The following is an 18,676-nucleotide window of genomic DNA, read 5'->3' as shown; positions in this document are numbered from 1 at the left end:
TTTTCCACTTTCTTTGGTCACTCACTCAAGTTCAGATTCCATCCAGGTCAAGGTACTTATATGAGTTTCCTAGGGCTGCTGCTGTAACAAAATACCACCAAGTAAGTAGGTGGCTTAAAACAACCAAGATTTATCCTCTCACAGTCAGGGCATCAGAACTCTAAAATCAGTTTCTCTGGGCTGAAATCAAGGTGTTGGCAGGGCTACATGGGGCTCCCTGCTCTAAGGGAGAATTGTTTCTGGCCTCTTTCAGCTGCTGGTGGCTACTGCCATTCCCTGGCTTGTAGCTACATCGCTGCAGTCTTTGCTCCATGGTCACATCACTGCCTCCTCTGTGTCTGAAGGCTCTCTCTGCCTCCTTATAAGGCATGATTACATGTAGATAATCCACCCTAATCTCCCCAGTTTAAGATTCTTAACTTAATCCCATTTGCAAAATCCCTTTTGCTACAGAATGTAACATATTCACAGGTTCTGGGGATTAGGGTGTGGACATCTTTGAGAGCCATCTACAGAGCTGCTGGAAGGGACAGAAATCCTCTGAGCTCCTTTGAGCCACCAAGTACACCTTGTAGTCAGGTCGCAGGGGCATCTCTGGGTACCCCGCCCCCCTGCCCCCTGCATGTGTTCTTCTCCATGGGTCCACTTTTACTGCCCTGCCGTCCGCGCCCAGGGTTACTCGTCTAGGGTTCTAGCCAACAGCGGAAATGGGTTTCTGGGAGAAGGAATCAGATTGGTTCAACATAGGTCAGATGTCCACTTGTCCAATTGGTCACAGCCTGTGGGTATGTCTGTAGCTGGGGTGGGCCGGTACCCGAAGTCCACAGAAGGCTCTGAGGGCCCATCCCAGTGAGTAGGGGTGGCTTGAGACAAGGGCTGTGGGCCCGGCAAAGACCCCAAAGTGTGCCTAGAACAGTTCAGATCTGTACTGCCTCTTTCGGGGTGACACTGCTCACCCTTGAGCTGATCCAGTCTGAATCACTCAATATCCTCAGGGTACCCTTGATACCCTTGACTTCACTTCATGTCCAAGTTTCTGGGGCAGCCCTCTCCAGAGCCCCCCAAGTATTTATAACATGGCTTTGCACTAGCCCAGCACCTGAGCATGCTGGCAGTCAGCGACTCTGTGGATGAAACAGAAGGGGCCTCCAAGGGCGATGCCTCACCTGCCGCTCTATGCGCCACCTCCCCCTGCTTTCCCTGGGACCCCTGCCTCCTCGGTGGGCACCAGGCTTTGCCAGTCAGGGCACGTGGAGCCAATCACTGAGTCCTTAGGGAAGGCTCTTTCAGATGCGCCTGATGAAGCCCAGTGCACTCAAGATGGATCAGAGAAGGGACTGTGCCGGCTGCTGCTGCCAGGCAGATGGGGTGGCGGTGGCTCAGGTTCCAGGGCTCAAACTGCAATGTCAGGAAAGCCTCTCCTGGCTCTCCTCTCCCTCCCTGGGCACATAAGCCTCTCATATAGGACAGGGAGAGCGCAGGGCCCCAGGCAGCTTTGGGGGCCCTTTAGGCAGGAGATACAAGACCACTGTGTCCTTGTGTCCTATGTCCAGATCCAGGGTCCTATGCCCCACCAAGCCAGTCACCCAGGCCACAGTGCATGGTGGTAGAGATGGTGGTTGCATTGGAGATGGGGTGCTGTTCCTAAAGAGGGGACAGAGCTGGAATGAGAAGGCAGAGGAGGGGCAGTGAAGGCAGAAATCAGCGGTAGTCATTGGTCATTTCAGACCCCTGCCTTGCACGCCGATCATCACCGACACTGGTGCTGAGGGCAGCTCATCCAGGGAATGTGCTAGCTTAGGCCATCAGCTAGGAAGAAGGTGGTTCCAGTATCCTTGGCAAGGCCACACCCTTGACTTCCCATTTGGAAAGCTCCAGCTGTCCCACAGAACTCTGCAGACAGAGGTTGTCCAGTGCATGTGCAGTGGGCAGCATGGCCGGGCAGTATCATCCCCAGCTGGGGATGAAACAAATGGAAGCAGCTTAAAGGGTCCTTAGGCATCGAACTGTGAGTGCTATCCACCTGCCCATCTAAGTTAACTTCGTATTTTCCTTAAATCTACTTTTAAAGGAACCCTTATTAACCTAATAATTCTCTTTAAATATGCTTTTATTTTGCTAACTATACTTGGCGAGCAACTTTATCATAAGTGGAAAACCCATGTCACTTGCTGTATCGAGAAGCTACCTATAAAGATAACTGTAAACAGATAACTGTAATCATTGGTTAATCCTCCCCCAATGATTTTTTCCCATTGATTTTTAAAGAGAGTGGAAGGGAGGGAGGGAAGGGAGAGAGAGAGAAAGAGAGGGAGAGAGAGGAGGGGTGGGAAGAGAAACATTGATGTGAAAGACATTCATCAATTGGTTGCCTCCCGCACACACCCCAGTGGGGACCCAGAGATCAAACTTGCAACCCCGGGGTGTGCCCTTGACTGGGAATCAAACCTATGACTCTTGGGTGCACGGGCAGCACTCTAACCACTGAGCTACTGGCCAGGGCTCTGCCGTTAACTTTATTAACAGCAATTGTATTGTCATCCATCCAAAGTAAAGACATTACCGGTTGGAAGATCTGCCATTGTTTTATTTACCACTAAGAACAGGACAGCACCTTCAACAATAAGACACATCTCAACATCAGAGATGTAAGAATGTGAAAAATTACAACTTACTGGAATTAGGTTGATGTCTCTGAGTGACATATGCTAAGTGCTTTGTATTTCTTACCTCATTTAATGCACACAGAATCCTCACTGTGCAGCTGCTGTAATTTTATAGATAAGGTTAGGTCAGTGGTTCTGTCGGGGAGGTTCTGCCCTCCAAGGGACACTGGGCAACATCTGGGGACATCTATAGTCATCATGACTAGGGATACTCCTGGCATTGAGTAGATGGGGCCAGGGATGCTGCTCCACATGCCACAGCGCCCAGGATGTCCCCCACAGAGAGTGACCAGGTCCCAGTGTCACCAGTGCCAAGGGAAGAGATGCTTGACTAGACACACACTTGCTCTAATCCTAGAGCAATTCCTGGCCTTTGCAAAAGCTTTTAATAAAGGACATTGAAGACCGGAGCCTCATCTGTTGAGAGCTGGATAGCCCTGACCAGCCTTTTTTTGTTCTATTGTGTGTGTGCTGTTTCTTCAGTAATTTAGTCCAAGAAATTCAGCACACACATCTCAGCCGTGGAGGATCTGGTACTACGGCTGACATGCTTAAACCTGGGTTCGTAGCTTCTCTGGGGAGGGGTGTGCAGCCAGGTTGTACTGGCAGGATGACATAGAAGCAGAAGGAACCAGCTGGGCCCAGGCACGGAGAGCCTGAGGCTGGCTCGGCCCTGTGCTGGGCCAAGTTACCCATTCTGTTTTACTCCTCTTCCCCCAAGGGATGCCTTATGGCAGCCGAGAGAACTCCCTCCTCTACTCTGAGATCCCCAGGAAAGTCCGGAAAGAGGCTTTGCTGCTCCTGTCTTGGAAGCAGATGCTGGACCATTTCCAGGTGAGCTGCACCTTTCGGGTCCTGCCTGTGGGTGAGGGAGGTGACCAGGTCCTCAGACTGTACACCATTTCCGTGGGTCCTCAACTCCCGAGGGGCCCAGGCCAGCCACACAGTTCACGCACACTGCAGAGCAGAGCTTCCCACTCACCGCAGCCCTCCCCTCTCCCCCCTTCCTCTTCCCCCCTTTCTTTTTCCCCTCTCCCTCCTCCCTCTTCTTCCCGCTCCCCTCTCCCATCTCCCCCTTCCCCTCTCCACTCTCCCCTTTCCCCTCTCCGCCAGTCTGTGCTCAGCCCCAGAGTCTAGGCTTCTGATAAGAGTGCTTATCAAAGCATCTCTTCCTTTTAAATGCCTCACCAAAGACTTGAACTGACTTGGGCCCAGGCCTTTTTATGGAGACTTGGCTAATAATTAATGTCATCCAGAGTTGACTCAGTTCTAGGGAGAAGGATGGCGGGTGAAGAACGAGAGCGCCTTTTTCATTGGTTGGTTTAGTTCTGTAAAAGGAAGTTGACAGTAGGGTGTGGGGGGATGACACACTCTGAGTTTCTCCATGCCAACGCAACAGCTCTCCCTTTTGCCTGCCCCATTTAGTCCCCAAGCCAAGGAGCTGTATTCACAGCTTTTGTCTCAGCAAGGGGGTAATTTTGCTTTGGGTTCTGCTTTTTTTATTTTATTTATTTAAGTATTTTTTTTATTGATTTCAGAGAGTAGAAACATCAATGAGAGGATCATTGATTGGCTGCCTCCTGCACACCCCCTACTGGGGATTGAGCCTGCAACCTGGACATGTGCCCTTGACCGAAATTGAACCCAAGTCCCTTCAGTCCACAGGCTGATGCTCTATAGGGCTTGAGTTCTGCTTTTTTTTAAAGGCATTTCTTATCATTAGTGTTCCTCTCCATCTCCATGTCATCTTCAGAACTCTCCTTGCCCACAGTATTTTAGCTGCCCAGACCCGCCAGGGTTGGATGTGTGGGTGGTCAGGTGGTCTGGAATTTGCCCCAACCCCCATCTGTGCAGAAAGTATGACTGATGTTAGGTGGGTTCAGATCGAATGCTCTTGGCAGGAAGAAGGGGTGAAGAGGGTGGAGGCATCTGTAGGGTTGGCCTTGGGGACCTGGGAAGAGCAGTCCAGCAGTGTCTCTCCGTGCTGTGGGGCAGAAGACAGTCCTCTCTGCCTTGGAGTTTCCATGGGAAAGGGGCACAGGGAAGCCCAGAGGCAGGCAAGAGAGGAGGAGCTCCATGTAAGACCTGAAAAGGACTCTGCCACCCGTTCTCGGTGCAGCGCTGCTCATCAGAACATTCTCTCTAGCCTGGACCCAGGTCAGATAGTCAGGTCCCTCCTGGTAGTGCCCAGGTGCCAGGGTCTCTGGCTGCTGACACTGGCATCTGTCTCCCATGTGTCCCCAGGCCACGCCCCACCACGGGGTCTACTCTCGCGAGGAGGAGCTGCTGCGGGAGCGGAAGCGCCTGGGCGTCTTTGGCATCACCTCCTATGACTTCCACAGCGAGAGCGGCCTCTTCCTCTTCCAGGCCAGCAACAGCCTCTTCCACTGTCGGGACGGGGGCAAGAATGGCTTCATGGTAAGTGCTGGTCCCTCGCTGCGGTGGGGTGGGCAGGTGGGCGGCATCCTGCCCCCCCCCCTGAGCCAGGCCTCTCTGTCCCCAGGTGTCCCCCATGAAGCCATTGGAAATCAAGACCCAGTGTTCTGGGCCTCGGATGGACCCCAAGATCTGCCCTGCCGACCCCGCCTTCTTTTCCTTCATCAACAACAGTGACCTGTGGGTGGCCAACATTGAGACAGGCGAAGAGCAGCGGCTGACTTTCTGCCACAGGGGTAAAGCGGGCAGAGGGCGCCAAGTCCTGGCCAGGGTGGACAGGAACCTGCACCCAGGGGTGTGGTCTGTTGGGCCAGGCCCAGTTCAGCACTTTCCAGGCACAGTCATCAAAGGCACCAGTCCAGCTTCTAGAAAATACCCTGCCCCCACTCCACTCTCCCTGACCCCAGGCACCTTCCTGAACCCAGCTCTCACAAGCCACCCTCCTGTGTGGCCCTCTGTGGCCTCCCTCCACCAGACACTTATTCTGCACCTCTGCTCACTCGGCCCCTCCCACCTCTGCTCTCCTTTCTGACTCCATGGTTCAAGCTCAGCTCTCACCTACTCTCCGAGTTTTCCCTCATGCCCCTCCTCATTGGAAGGTGACCTTCCCCTTCTAAAGATGTTTTCGGAACTCTGCACCTGGCGAGGCCTCAGACCTGCCCCCCTGTCCTGCCCCACAGCCCTGGTGCCCTCGCTCTAAACCTGAGCAGCTCAGCCGGGGGCAACTCAGACACTGGCCGTGTCCAGGGACACTTTTAGTTGTCATAGCTGGGTGGGGATGTCTTGGGATCGAGTGGGTGGGATTTCAGAGATGCTACTCAACACCCCACAGTGCTCAGAACAGCCCCCCACAGAGAATGTGCTGACCCCAATGTTAGCAGTGCCAAGGGCGAGAAACCTGCTTTAAATAAGACTCCTCACCTCTCGTCCTGCTTTCTCCTTCAGGCTTATCCAACGTTCTCGAGGACCCCAAATCTGCAGGCGTGGCCACCTTCGTCATCCAGGAAGAATTCGACCGCTTCACCGGCTACTGGTGGTGTCCTACAGCCTCCTGGGAAGGTAGGTCCCTTTCCATTTTTAAAAAATGCTTCTATTGTCCTGGCCACTGGTTAAGTGGTTTGAGAATTGGCCCGTGCACTAAAGAGTTGTGGGTTCGATTCCTGGTCAAGGGGATGTACCTGGGTTGCAGGTTTGATCCCTGGCCCAGGGCAGGTGCTAGAGGCAACTAATTGATGTGGCTCTCTCCAATCGATGTTTCTCTTTCTCTCTCTTCTTTCTCCCCCTCCCTCCCTTCAATTCTCTCTGAAAACCAATGGAAAAAATATTCTTGGTTGAGGATTAACAACAAAAATGCTCTGTGTACACTTCTTTTATTAATAGATTCTATGTGCTTTTCTGCTCTTTGCACTTTTCACTTTAAAGAAATCTCAGCAACCTTTCTATTGATATCAGTGTCTCAGTCCATTTGGGCTGCTATAACCACACCGCAGTTTGGGGGCCTTATAAACAGCACTTACTTACATCTCATGGTTCTCAAGGCTGGGAATTCAAGATAAAGGCGCCAGAAGATTTGGTGTCTGGTGAGAACCTCTTCCTGGTTCACAGATGGCACCTTCTTGCTGTGTCCTCATGTCGTGGGGTCTCTTTCATAAGGACACCCCACTCATGAGGGCTCCACCCTTATAACCTAATCACCTCCCAAAGGCCCCATCATGTAATGCCATTATATCGGGGATAGGCTTTAACATTTGAATTTGGGGGGACACAATCCATTGCAGTCAGCACACAAAGAACTCTTTGGAGCGTGAATGTGCCATGGTTTATTGAGCTAGTTCTTTGGTTGTTTCTAGTTGTGGGTTTTCGTTTTATTTTGGTGTCGTAATCAGTACTCCTACAAATACCTTTATACACCGATCCTGGTGGGTGATCTTCTGGGCGTATATCAGTCGTTCTCAGCTGGGGTGAACCTGCCTTTAGGGGACATTGCACAATGTCGGGAGACACCTGTTTGTCACAGCTGAGTCGGAAGCACAGTGCTGCCACTCCCAAGCCACATGGCCTCGAGCAAGCCACTCGGCCTCTTAGGCATCCAGTGGTCCGCCCTAACGCAGGTGTGGAGCAGGCAGGGTGCTTCTGGAGACATCTTTGGTCTGTCCATAGTGACTCTTAGGGGAGAACAGAAAGCAGAAGGAGAACCTTCTCAGTGGCTAAGGAAGGAAAGGGCCTGCTGAGGAAGGAGCGGCCACGGGCTCTGTCCCTGTGACATCAGCTTGGCCAGTCACCCCATTCCTTCCTCAGCTGTTACCACCCAGTGATCTACGTATTCTCACAATGATCTTTATTGTAATTCTTCTTCTGGAGACAGGTGTTAATTAACTTGGGCTGCTGAACCTGCTCCCACAGACTGAGGGCCTACCTGATAGACATTTGTTGTCTCACAGTGCTGGAGTCTGCAAGTCCGAGGTCAAGGTGTCAGCACCTTGGCCCCTCTCCTTGGCTTGTTCTCCATGTCTCCTCACAGGTCTTCCCTCTGTGCATGTCTGTTCTTAATCTCTTCTTATAAGGACACCAGTTATTTTGGATTAGGGCCCAACCTAATGACCTCATTTTACCTTAACCACCTCTCCAAAGACCCCTTCTCCAAATACAGTCACATTAAGAGGTCCTGGGGTTAGGGCTTCAACGTAGGGATTTGATAGGAACATACACACTTCAGCACACAAACCCCCTCCATAGCCATTTCCCACACCATTTTGTGCTGGGAATAGTTCAGGCCTTGTCCCCATTGTGCAGTAAGGGAACTGAGGCCCCAAGAGGAGGTGTGACTGGCTGAAGGTCTAGTAAAGGGCAGCCCCGGGTTCCAGCCCAAAGGCTCATGCTCTTGCCTGGGCCCAGCTGTGGCACAGCAGTCCCTCATGTGCACGGGATGGGGTGGCCTCCTGGCACCCTCAGTGGTGTCCCCTGCCTCCTCCCAGGTTCAGAAGGCCACAAGACACTGCGAATCCTGTACGAGGAAGTCGATGAGTCTGAGGTGGAGGTCATTCATGTGCCCTCTCCTGCACTAGAAGAAAGGAAGACAGACTCGTACCGATACCCCCGGACAGGTGAGTGCCCAGGACAGGTGGGGATGGCTGGGCAGTGGTCTGAGTTCTCATAGAGTAAGGTGAGGCACCAGCTAGGATGGGCCCCCAGGACTCAGGAGCAGGCCAGGCTCAGGAACAACAGCAGGGCCCGCACCGCTTCCGGGCCCTGGAGACAGAAGGAGCTAGCGGGGGAGATTGTTATGGGATGTGGGCCCCAACCTGAGACGCATCAGACATTCACCACCTTGTGAGGATACGGACTCGAGTTTGCCTGTTTCTCAAGAGAAACTGTAAATCCAGACTCATTTGAGAATCACCCAGTTCTTTTTTTAAAATATGTTTTTATTGATTTCAGAGAGAAGAAAGGAGAGGGAAAGAGAGAGAGAAACATCAGTGATGAGAGAAAATCATCGATCAGCTGCCTCCTGCACACCTGAGAATTGAGCCAGAAACCTGGGTTTGTACCCTGACCAGGAATCAAACCATGACCTCCTGATTCATAGGTCGATGCTCAACCACTGAGCAACACTGGCTGGCAGAAATCTCCAGTTCTTAAATGTTGCTCGAATTATTTGAAAATACTTAGTAAGCCCAGCCGGATGTGGCTCAGTGGTTGAGCGTCAACCTATGAACCAGGAGGTCATGGTTTGATTCCCAGTCAGGGCATATGCTTGGGTTGCAGGCTTGATCCCTGGTGAGGGTGTGCAGGAGGCAGCCAATTGATGATTCTCTCTCATCATTGATGTTTCTATCTCTCTGTCACTTTCCCTTCCTCTCAAAATTAATAAAAATATATTTTAAAAAGATAAAAATAAAAATACCTAGTAAGCCAAACAAAATACGTGACGGGCCAGGTTCAGCCTGCAGGCCTCTTGTTTGCCGCCTCCAAGGAAGCAAATAAAAGAGTTGTTCTCACTACCTGCAGCGAGCAGCACCTCCTGTCTGCTATGCTGGCAGAGCCTCCTAGAGGATATTTCCAACCCCCAATGCAAATGGGAAAGTCAGTCTCCTCCCTCCCCATTTGACAAATGAGAGCACTGAGGCTCGGAGACATTCCCTGCCTGGGGTGCTAGAGCTCTGAGTGCCAGAGTTGAGATTCGTCATAGAAATACCTGGAGCCTGAACCAAATCCCACCTCTGGGAGCACGCCTTAGTTCCAATCTATAAGCCACCTGCCTCCCCCGGGTTGGATGTGGGCCACCTTTCTGCATTGTTGGTGGTTTTATCATAGATCTGTCCGGTCTTCACAGCCAGATTTCAAGCTCTCCAAAGGCAGCAGGTGTCTTCCTCGTGTATGTTCCACCATGACCTCCCCATCAACTAGAGGTTGTACATCACTCTGTCTGGAATGAGGTCCTGGCCCAAAGTCAGAAAGTCCTGCTCAAGGACTTTGTGCCTGGACCAGAGAGGGAGACCTGCCCATGGAGAGACCTTTGGACACCCTTCCTCCCCCTCCCCCATGCCAATGTGTCACCTTTCTGTGTCCCCCTGCACCCTCCCCCCAACACCTGCTCTCACCCTACATGGTCGACACCTGCCAGGCTCACCTCACTTTTCATTTCTGTAGGTAGCAAGAATCCAAAGATCGCCTTGAAGCTGGCCGAGTTTCAGACTGACAGTCAAGGCAAGGTAAGAGGGCCAGAGAGCCCCGAGGAGCTTCTGGATGAGAAGAGGGGTCAGGGTGTGTGTGTTGAGCTGGGTAGGTAGTTGGGTAGCATCAGCAGGCTGCTCACCCGCTTCCCGCGGCAGGTGCTCCTCTTGGCCAACTGAATGCAAAACAACACCGTCCAGAGCTCTGCTTCCAGGCTGGGCCCTGCTGCCCCCTGTCACTCTGCACCTCACTCTTTTTTTTTTTTTTTTTTTGATATATTTTATTATTGATTTTCCACAGAGAGGAAGGGAGAGGGACAGAGAGCTAGAAACATCAATGAAAGAGAAACCATCGACCAGCCGCCTCCTGCACACTCCCCACTGGGCACGTGCCCGCAACCAAGGCACATGCCCCCGACCGGAACCGAACCCGGGACCCTTGAGTCCGCAGGCCGACACTCTAGCCACTGAGCCAAACCAGTTAGGGCTGCACCTCACTCTTAAATGACAAGAGGCCCTCATCACTTAGGGAGTTGTTGCTCAGGCCTCCTTAGGAGGGCAAGAGCAGCTGTGACTGAGAAGGGCTTTGGGGACGTCAGGCCCCACACGTTAGAGGTTAGAGTTCAGACAAGCTGAGAAAGCCCTTGCATATTTTTGCCAAAATGCATCCTTGTGTAATGTTTCAGAAGAAAGCATATGATAAACTACACTTACTCTAGTAATTGAGTCAGTTTTTGTTCTGGGCAAAATTCGGCCCTAACCAGACCCCTTCTCCACTCTTGACCAGAGTATTCGTGCAGATTTAACACAGATCAGCCCCAAGTGGCTTTGTTTTAAACAGTCCCTGGCTTTGTCAGACAAACAGGGTCCTGCAGTGGTATGGGTTATACCAACTGAACAGGCAGTTGGGGATGTGTAGGGGGTTGGCCCGCTGGGGTGTGGGGCATGCTAAGGCCCTGCCTGCCTTTTCCTCCTGGGGAAATGCCATGCCAGCCCTATCTAGGCTCCAGGAAACTGTGGCATCCGGAGACTATCTTGCCCAAGGGCACCTGGCTTTGCAGTGACAGTCTGCACCAGAACCCTGGGTTTCCAGCCAATGAATGGGCTATCATAATAAAGTCCCACAGATGGGGTGGCTTAAACAACAGAAGTTTATTGTCTCACAGTTGTGGAGGCTGAAAATCTGAAATCAAGGTGTCGGCAGTGCTGGTTTCTACTGAGGCCACGAGAAAGGACCTGTCAGGCCTCTCTCCTTGCCTTGAAGACTGTCGCCTTCTTCCTGTGTCTCGTCACAAGACAGTCTACCCATGTGATACCTGTGTCCACATTTCCAACACTAGTGCTGTTGGATTGGGGCCACCCTACTCCTGTATGACCCCATCTAAACTAATGACATCTGTAGCCACTTTATTTCCAAATAAGGCCCCATTCGGAGGTACTAGGGGTGAGGACTTCAACATGTGGATTTGAGCGGGGGGACACAGTGTGCCCCTAACAGTGACTGTCTACTCCTGGGTAGCATGTAATGAGGCCGGAGTGTGACCCGAGTCTGTTTTCCCTTTAGATTGTCTCGACCCAAGAGAAGGAGCTGGTGCAGCCCTTCAGCATGCTCTTCCCCAAGGCGGAATACATCGCCCGGGCCGGGTGGACCCAAGACGGCAAATAGTGAGTCTCTCTGTCAGACAGGATCTAAGTTATTTATATTCAGGACCTAAGTGGGCCACTCCTCTCTACCCCCCTACCTCCACCCCTATCTTAAGAATCATGGAGTCACCAAATAGAAGGATTCCCATTTCACTGGCTTTCTAGCCCTTCTGCTCAGATCAGAGACAAACATCTCTAACCGGGTCCTAAATCATGGCCCGGAGGCTCAATCTTCACCACCCACCTTTTTTTGTGAGGCCCAGGAGCCAAGAATGGTTTTTATAATTTTAAATGATTTGAGGGCGGGGGAATCTAAAGAATAATATTTTATCATACATGAAAGTGATATAAAACCCACAATTCAGTGTGTGTAAATAAAGTTTTATTGGCACAGAGCCACACTCATTCATCTACAGCTTGTCTGTGGTTGCTTTCACATTACAAGAGCAGGGTTGAATAGTTGTGAAGGACACCTGTGGCCCACAGAATTGAAATACTGACTCACTGGCCCCTTTACAGAAAGGGTGTGCATCCCCCGCTCCAAACACTTGCCAGACTCCCTTCATAACAGAAACAGCTAGACTCAGACCATGGGCTCTCGCTGGAACCTCCCATCCCTATGATGTTGCTCTTTTTTAATATATATATATGTATTTTAAAAAATTTTATTTTATTGATTTCAGAGAGGAAGGGAGAGGGAGAGAGAGATAGAAACATCAGTGATGAAAAAGAATCATTGATCAGCTGCCTCCTGCATGCCCCACACTAGGGATCGAGCCTACATCCTGGGCATGTGCCCTGATCAGGAATCGAACTGTGAGCTCCTGGTTCAACCACTGAGCCACGCTGGCTGGGCTGAAATTGCTTTCATTTGGTTTTAGTTGCTTCCTGTTTATTTTGAGATGTTGCCTTTCCACTTACAGTACTGATAGGTCCCCATTTAAAATATATTTAAGTTAAAAAAATTGTCATGTTACAGCAAAGTATGAAATCAAGGATGGTGTGTGTAGGTGAGGATTTGACAGAAATTATGGCTTTCTCAAAACTGCTCTTTGATTTAATGATGTAAGACGTTTCCAGAAGTCAGGTTGTGGAGTTCTGTCAGCCCTCCTGAGCATGCATTCCAGCCAGGAAACTGTGTGTCATGCGGTTACTTGGTCAGGTATCGGTGACGTTGACAAAAGGGGGCGTTAGTCACCAGTTTCCGTCTGCTGGCCCCTGAGGCCCTTGGCTTCTCTTTTGCCCTCTCAGCGCCTGGGCCATGCTCCTGGATCGGCCCCAGCAGCAGCTCCAGCTCGTCCTCCTGCCCCCAGCCCTGTTCATCCCCACCACCGAGAATGAGGAGCAGCGGGAGGCCTTTGCCAGAGCCGTGCCCAGTAATGTCCAGCCGTACGTGGTGTACGAGGAGGTCACCAACGTGTGGATCAATGTAAGGGTGGGGAGGTGCTGGGTGTGCATCCCGGGTCCCCCATGTGGAGAAGTGAGCTCAGGCAGGCCTCCCCCTGGCCAGGGAGGGAGAGTCCACAGGGGCTGGGTTTGACCTCACCTTCCGGGCAGGGTGTGGCCTCACCTGACGTGTCTTTTCTCTTCTGCCCGGACAGGTTCATGACATCTTCTACCCCTTCCCCCAGTCAGAGGGTGAGGACGAGCTCTGCTTCATCCGCGCCAACGAAAGCAAGACCGGCTTCTGCCACTTGTACAAGGTCACCACCGTGTTACAGCCTAATGGGTACGACTGGAGCGAGCCCTTCAGCCCCGGGGAAGGTGAGCAAAGCCTGACCCACGCCATTGCTCATCAAGGCTGCCGGCTGAGGTTCACTGCACCTTTGTTCACTGATCCCATCCTTTGACTAAGACGCCCACGGGAAGGAAGCTTAGCCTTTGCTACCCGTCATACACACCTGGCAGGGGTTACCATAGCTAGCTGTTCATTCATTCAGTCAACAGTAGTTATTGAGCACCTGTCAGGTGCCAGGCCCTTCTTACACCAGGGGTCGGCAAACTATAGCTGCAGGTCAATCCCAGCCCCTCTGCCTGTTTCTGTAAAGTTTTTTTGACACATGGTCACGCCCAGTCACTTATATGTCCTCTGCGGCTGTATTTGTGCCACGATGGTAGAGTTGAGTAGTAATCCAAAAACTATGAAAGATGCTGTCCCGGGAATGATGAGCATGAGGGGCTTTCTTCCTAGAGCTGGTGGTTAGGAGAATGTCTCTGGATAATGTGCCATGGAGCCAGGGACCTGGAAGATGTGGTAAAAATGGCAGAGGCAGCAACACAGAGCTCCAGGCCTCATGAGCAGCCCATGCAAAGGTCCTGGGGCAGGACCATGTCTGCATGTTAAGGGAACAGCAAGGAAGCCTGTGTGACTGGAGCAGAGTGAGTGAGGGGAGAGAGGGGGCAGGTGAGGGCAGAAAGGGGGTGGGGCAGGTCGTGTAGGGCCTTGTGAGTCTCGGAGAGAACTTGGGCTTTTACATTGGTCTTCCACCTGTTTAAAATGATTCCTGAGGTTGCCATGTGGAACGTAGCCTGAGTGGTGAGGAGAAGGACAGGAACAGGGGTCAGGCAGTGGGGCTGGGCTGACCCAGGTGATTCGATGCACTCTGCACTTTGACCGCTAGCTGACATGGTTTGCCTGTGGATTTGGATGTGGAGCCTGAGAGAAAGAAGACGGCACAGACACCATTTGTTCCATCACAGGTCTATTCTGAGATGGAAAGACTCTGAAAGCGACAGTTTTAGGAGAGAACAATCCAGAGGTGGGTTTTGGACGTATCCAAGGTGAAGAGCTCAGTAGTGGGAATGCTGCGTGGGCAGATTCGTGTGCTCGGAATTCTGGGGAGAGAACGTATTATGATGGGAGTGTTGCCGTCCTCACACTTGGATGGCATCTCAGCCCCTGGACAGGACAGAGTGCCACAGGGCCGAGCCTGGGTAGGGAAGCAGTGTGGCCTGCGAGTTAAGCCGGGCTCCTCAGCTTGGAGCAGGGTCTCCCTTGTGGGCACTGCTGACCTCAGGGCCAGGTCATTCTCTGCATGGTCATCCTGGGCAGCATCCCTGACCCCCGCCCACTCCCCAGTTGTGATAACCATAGATGTTCCTAGGTGTCACTCAGTGTGTGGCTGCCTCCGCCAGGATTGCCCTACAGTTTAGAGGTAGAGCCTACAAATGAGCCTCAAGCAGCCACCTGCACAGGGGTCAGAGACCCGAGTGAGGATGTGTTCAGGGTGCCAGGAGCCGAGGGGGGCCCAAGTGTCAAGAGGCAAAGCCACAAGCTCCGAGGGGTTGGGTAAGGCAGGGACTGAGGAGTGACTGCTGTCTCAAGGCACTGTCACTCGGGGTTTGATGGGGCCCCACATGCCGCCTGAGCCATCTCCAAGGAGAGTTTTCTTTAGCTCTTTGGTGTTGCTGCTTTTTGGCTTGTCTGTTGACTTACTGACCCCACCTGGCTTTGGGAAATGTCACTTGAAAAGTCCTCATTTCTGCCTCTTGAAATGGGCCAGCTGAGCTCGATTCTCACCTGGTGGTAGAGTGGAGCTCAAAGCAGGTGCCTCTCAGGAGACCTGCTTTTGAGTTGGGCACACCTGGTTTCCCATGCACCCTGTGTGTGGGCCTCCGCTGCATCCCCATCTCACACTCTTGTCACATGTCTTCCACCTGCTCAATGGCAGTCGGACAGATGAGAGGGCATGGCCTCATTCACTTTATAAGTACCGCGCGCTAACCGATTGCGCCACTGGAGCTCCTCATTCACTTTAGATCAGAAGGAATGAGTTCTTTAAAGGCAACTTTCAGGCATCCTGTGCAGTCAAGTGAGGCCAGCAGCCTGTTGGAATGCACGAGCGCAGGACAGTGATGGTGCTGGCACTGAAGTGTCCGTGTGACACATGCTTTCACAGAGGACAGTCCTGGTGGAGAGGCCCAGCAGGCGTGCTTGGCAGGGCCCTCTGGGCCAAGAGAAACATGGGCTTGAATTTGGATAGCCAAGAAGACTCAAGAGCGAGAGCAGGACATAGAGCTCAGAATGGGTTGGAGTGAGACAGGGGGACCAGCCAGCTGCTCCATAGTCCATGCCTCAGCGGGAAGCCTCAGGGGTGGCTGGAGAATTGAGGAGGGGCAAGGCTGGCCTGGGACGCAGAGACTGTAGACTGGCATTTGACAAGTTGGTAGGGGCTGGTCTGGATAGTGTAAGTCTGTTGTGGTGCAGGTGGGTCTCAATGCTTTGTGTCCCCATCACAGCTTCCTGGGGCCCCTTCACCTCTTTTCCTTTCCTTATTTCCAGATGAATTTAAGTGCCCTGTCAAGGAGGAGATCGCGCTGACCAGCGGTGAATGGGAGGTTTTGGCCAGGCATGGCTCCAAGGTACCAGCATCTCCATGCACACTTGTACATGCACAGGCTCATAGACACACACTTCTGGTCCCTCTCAAGACCTCTTGTGCTTGTGGCTCCCTGCCCCCACCTGACTACTCTTCCCTCCTGCCCTGCCCCCTCCACAGCCCCAGCGTGCCCAAGGCCGAGGCTGGAGGCACACTGGGTCCAGGATCAGGGCCCCTTCTGAGCACATTCTCAGGGCCACAGGGAGCTTTCTGTTATCCTCCTTCCACTCCATGAAACCACTCAACCCTGGAAGAACAGTTTGTGGGACACTTGGGGTGTCCACTGTGGGATCGTCTTGCAGCTTCCAACCAGGGCCCACCCCCACGCTTGCCCGAGGGGAGGTTCAGGAGCAAAGGATGTGGCCACAGGGAAGACTAGAGGTGTATGTTCTATTCCCCCCAAACACACCTCTTGAAAACACAGCGCGACTTTGCCTCTGGCTACAGCATCTTCACAGGGTCCAGGTCTACAAAATTCTAGATTTTACAAAGGGTCCCCTTAATCAGACTTCCTGGTCCCTACTTCACACCAGCATAAATGCCTTGTGGACCAAAGACAGACATGTTAGCACACGTGTGTCCCTCACAGTGCTCTTCATACGGTGAGAAGTAGCAGTCAGTAAACACTAGAGTGAGCCAGTGGTGACAGGTAGGTCCAGGCTCCGTAGGGAACCGTTTTGGTTACAGCAGAACCACACCTGACAGAAAGACCTGTCACCGACTTGTGAAGCCGTCACTGCATATTGTTGGGAAAGAAGTTGTAAAACCATGGAGCACAGTCCCAACTCGATCAGATTTTACATAGTCATCTTTACGCATGATGCAAGAGGGCCAGAAAGTTGGGCACCCAGAGGTTCAAGGACAGTCACCTACTCTTAGTGGCTGTGCTTGGTTGCAGTCAGTTTTGCTGGAGGTGTTCCCCCTCCCTATCCCCGACCCAGCTCTTAGCCTAGCCCTGCCTCCACCCCCCACCCCCACCCCCCGAGGAGTAGCTGGGTACTAATACTGCGTTTCCTCATCTGTGAAATGGAACCATCTAGTAGCTCTAATTCTTTCTTCTTGACAGCTGGTCTCTCCCCCTTGTTATTGCTGACTTCGGGGCCAGATGATTCTCTGTGGGGGCGTCCTGGGCACTGCAGGGTGTTGAGCAGCCTCCCTGACTCCCACCAGAAGTACTCCCAGTTGTGACAACCACAGCTGTCCCCAGACATAGCCAAGTGTCCCCTGGGGGCAGAACCACCCTGGATGAGGACCCTGCTTTGAAGTACTTTGAAGCCCTTGGCATACATAGGGTTTGGCTCACACATAAGCCCGCATCATTCCTTTCTCTATCACTGAACATTACTGGCCATGCCTTATCTCTTTACCCAGAAATTAAAAAAACAAAAGGAGCTAGAGTGACCCTATAACATCTCTGCCTGAGGTCATGTGCCCCCCGGCCTATTTCTGCACTCCCTCTGGAAAGACGTGGCTCCCTCGCCTGGAGAACGCCGATTTCCCCATTTGAGTTTTCCAAGGACATCCTCTATTTCTAGAAAATCTTTATTTAAAAAGTATGGTAACAACACGTTAGTGTTTGTTACAGTAACTGAATCATTCTAGATAAGACGCACATCGGAATCCCCTTCCACCCTCACCCTGCACTATGCAGCCTCTGCCCCTCCTTGGCGGTGACCACAGAGGGAAATCCCTGCAGACCTTTCCTGTTTGCACACATCATTTTCGGGGATTTCTAGAGGTTTTTTAGAAAATACAGGTTTTTTTTGGACACACGAGAATTGTGCCATAGTTATGGGAACAATTCCACCTTTTTGGACACGGCAATTGTCACCTTTTTTTAGTCTTAAGAGCACTTTGAGCATCTTTGTCCCTCCATTTTGAAATCTCCTGCTGGGTGAAGTCCTCAGGAACAATTCCCAGAGGCCTCATTGCCAGGTCAGAGGACACACTTTTTTGTTTTGCCTCCATGTTGCCAGGTTGGCCCCAGAGAGGCAGTACCTGTTCCCATCCCCAGAGCAGGGTTTTCCCTTTCCTCCTGAGGACATCACCTAAGAACCCCACAGCGCCCTAACCGGTTTGGCTCAGTGGCTAGAGCATCGGCCTGCGGACTGAAGGGTCCCAGGTTCAATTCCGGTCAAGGGCATGTACCTTGGTTGCGGGCACATCCCTAGTAGGAGGTGTGCAGGAGGCAGCTGATCGATGTTTCTCTCCCATAGATGTTTCTAACTCTCTATCCCTCTCCCTTCCTCTCTGTAAAAAAAATCAATAAAATATATTTTAAAAAAAAAAAGAACCCCACAGGGATATAGGTGGGGCAGGGAGTGCCACCTCTTCACCCCATGTATCTGAGTCTCAGAGGTGGGCTGACCCCACCCGGGACCAGGGCCTGGGGCTGGCAGGCCCTTGGGCCCAGGATGGCCCCACCCTCAGCCTCTGTGGGAGGCTCTGGGCATGCCCAGAGTAACTGTCCAGGGTTCTGATTCTAAGTTGCCCCTGGATGTGCAGCCAGCCCAGCTAGATCGAGATCTGCTCCCGGCCCACAGGGTCTGAGAAGTGCATCTCTTCCAGACACTTCTCCGGCCAGCTTGGGGGATAACAGGTCCCCTGCTCACAGAACACTGGGCCCTCCCTGTGGGGGTAGGGAGATGGGCGGGGTCATGGGAAAGCAGACCTGGGAAGTGTTGGGCAGCCTCACAAGGAGCCCCTGTGTCCCCACAGATCTGGGTCAACGAGGAGACGAAGCTGGTGTACTTCCAAGGCACGAAGGACACACCCCTGGAGCACCACCTCTACGTGGTCAGCTACGAGTCGTCCAGTGAGATTGTGCGCCTCACCACGCCCGGCTTCTCCCACAGCTGCTCCATGAGCCAGGTGGGCA

At 52.3% G+C, this 18,676-nt stretch overlaps 1 protein-coding gene across 4 annotated transcripts in view; it reads left to right on the top strand.

Annotated features, from left to right (window-relative positions):
• DPP9 (dipeptidyl peptidase 9) overlaps nt 1-18,676 on the top strand; it is a 37,211-nt gene that overhangs the window by 8,787 nt on the left and 9,748 nt on the right. For all 4 annotated transcript variants that reach the window (XR_013960914.1, XR_013960915.1, XM_080674507.1 and 1 more), the window contains 11 exons: nt 3,388-3,500; nt 4,911-5,084; nt 5,170-5,338; nt 6,048-6,161; nt 8,078-8,206; nt 9,753-9,814; nt 11,340-11,440; nt 12,671-12,848; nt 13,021-13,183; nt 15,702-15,781; nt 18,517-18,669. Coding sequence is in view for 2 of the 4 variants with exons in the window: in XM_080674507.1 (XP_080530633.1) it covers nt 3,388-3,500; nt 4,911-5,084; nt 5,170-5,338; nt 6,048-6,161; nt 8,078-8,206; nt 9,753-9,814; nt 11,340-11,440; nt 12,671-12,848; nt 13,021-13,183; nt 15,702-15,781; nt 18,517-18,669 (1,436 nt within the window). In the remaining 2 variants the exon portion in view is untranslated. The remainder of the gene's footprint in view (nt 1-3,387; nt 3,501-4,910; nt 5,085-5,169; nt 5,339-6,047; nt 6,162-8,077; nt 8,207-9,752; nt 9,815-11,339; nt 11,441-12,670; nt 12,849-13,020; nt 13,184-15,701; nt 15,782-18,516; nt 18,670-18,676) is intronic.

Source organism: Plecotus auritus, assembly GCF_963455305.1.
Source record: "Plecotus auritus genome assembly, chromosome: 6".
Taxonomy (NCBI): domain Eukaryota; kingdom Metazoa; phylum Chordata; class Mammalia; order Chiroptera; family Vespertilionidae; genus Plecotus; species Plecotus auritus.
The sequence above is the reverse complement of the archived record's forward strand: the minus strand, read 5'-3'. Positions and strand labels throughout refer to the sequence as shown.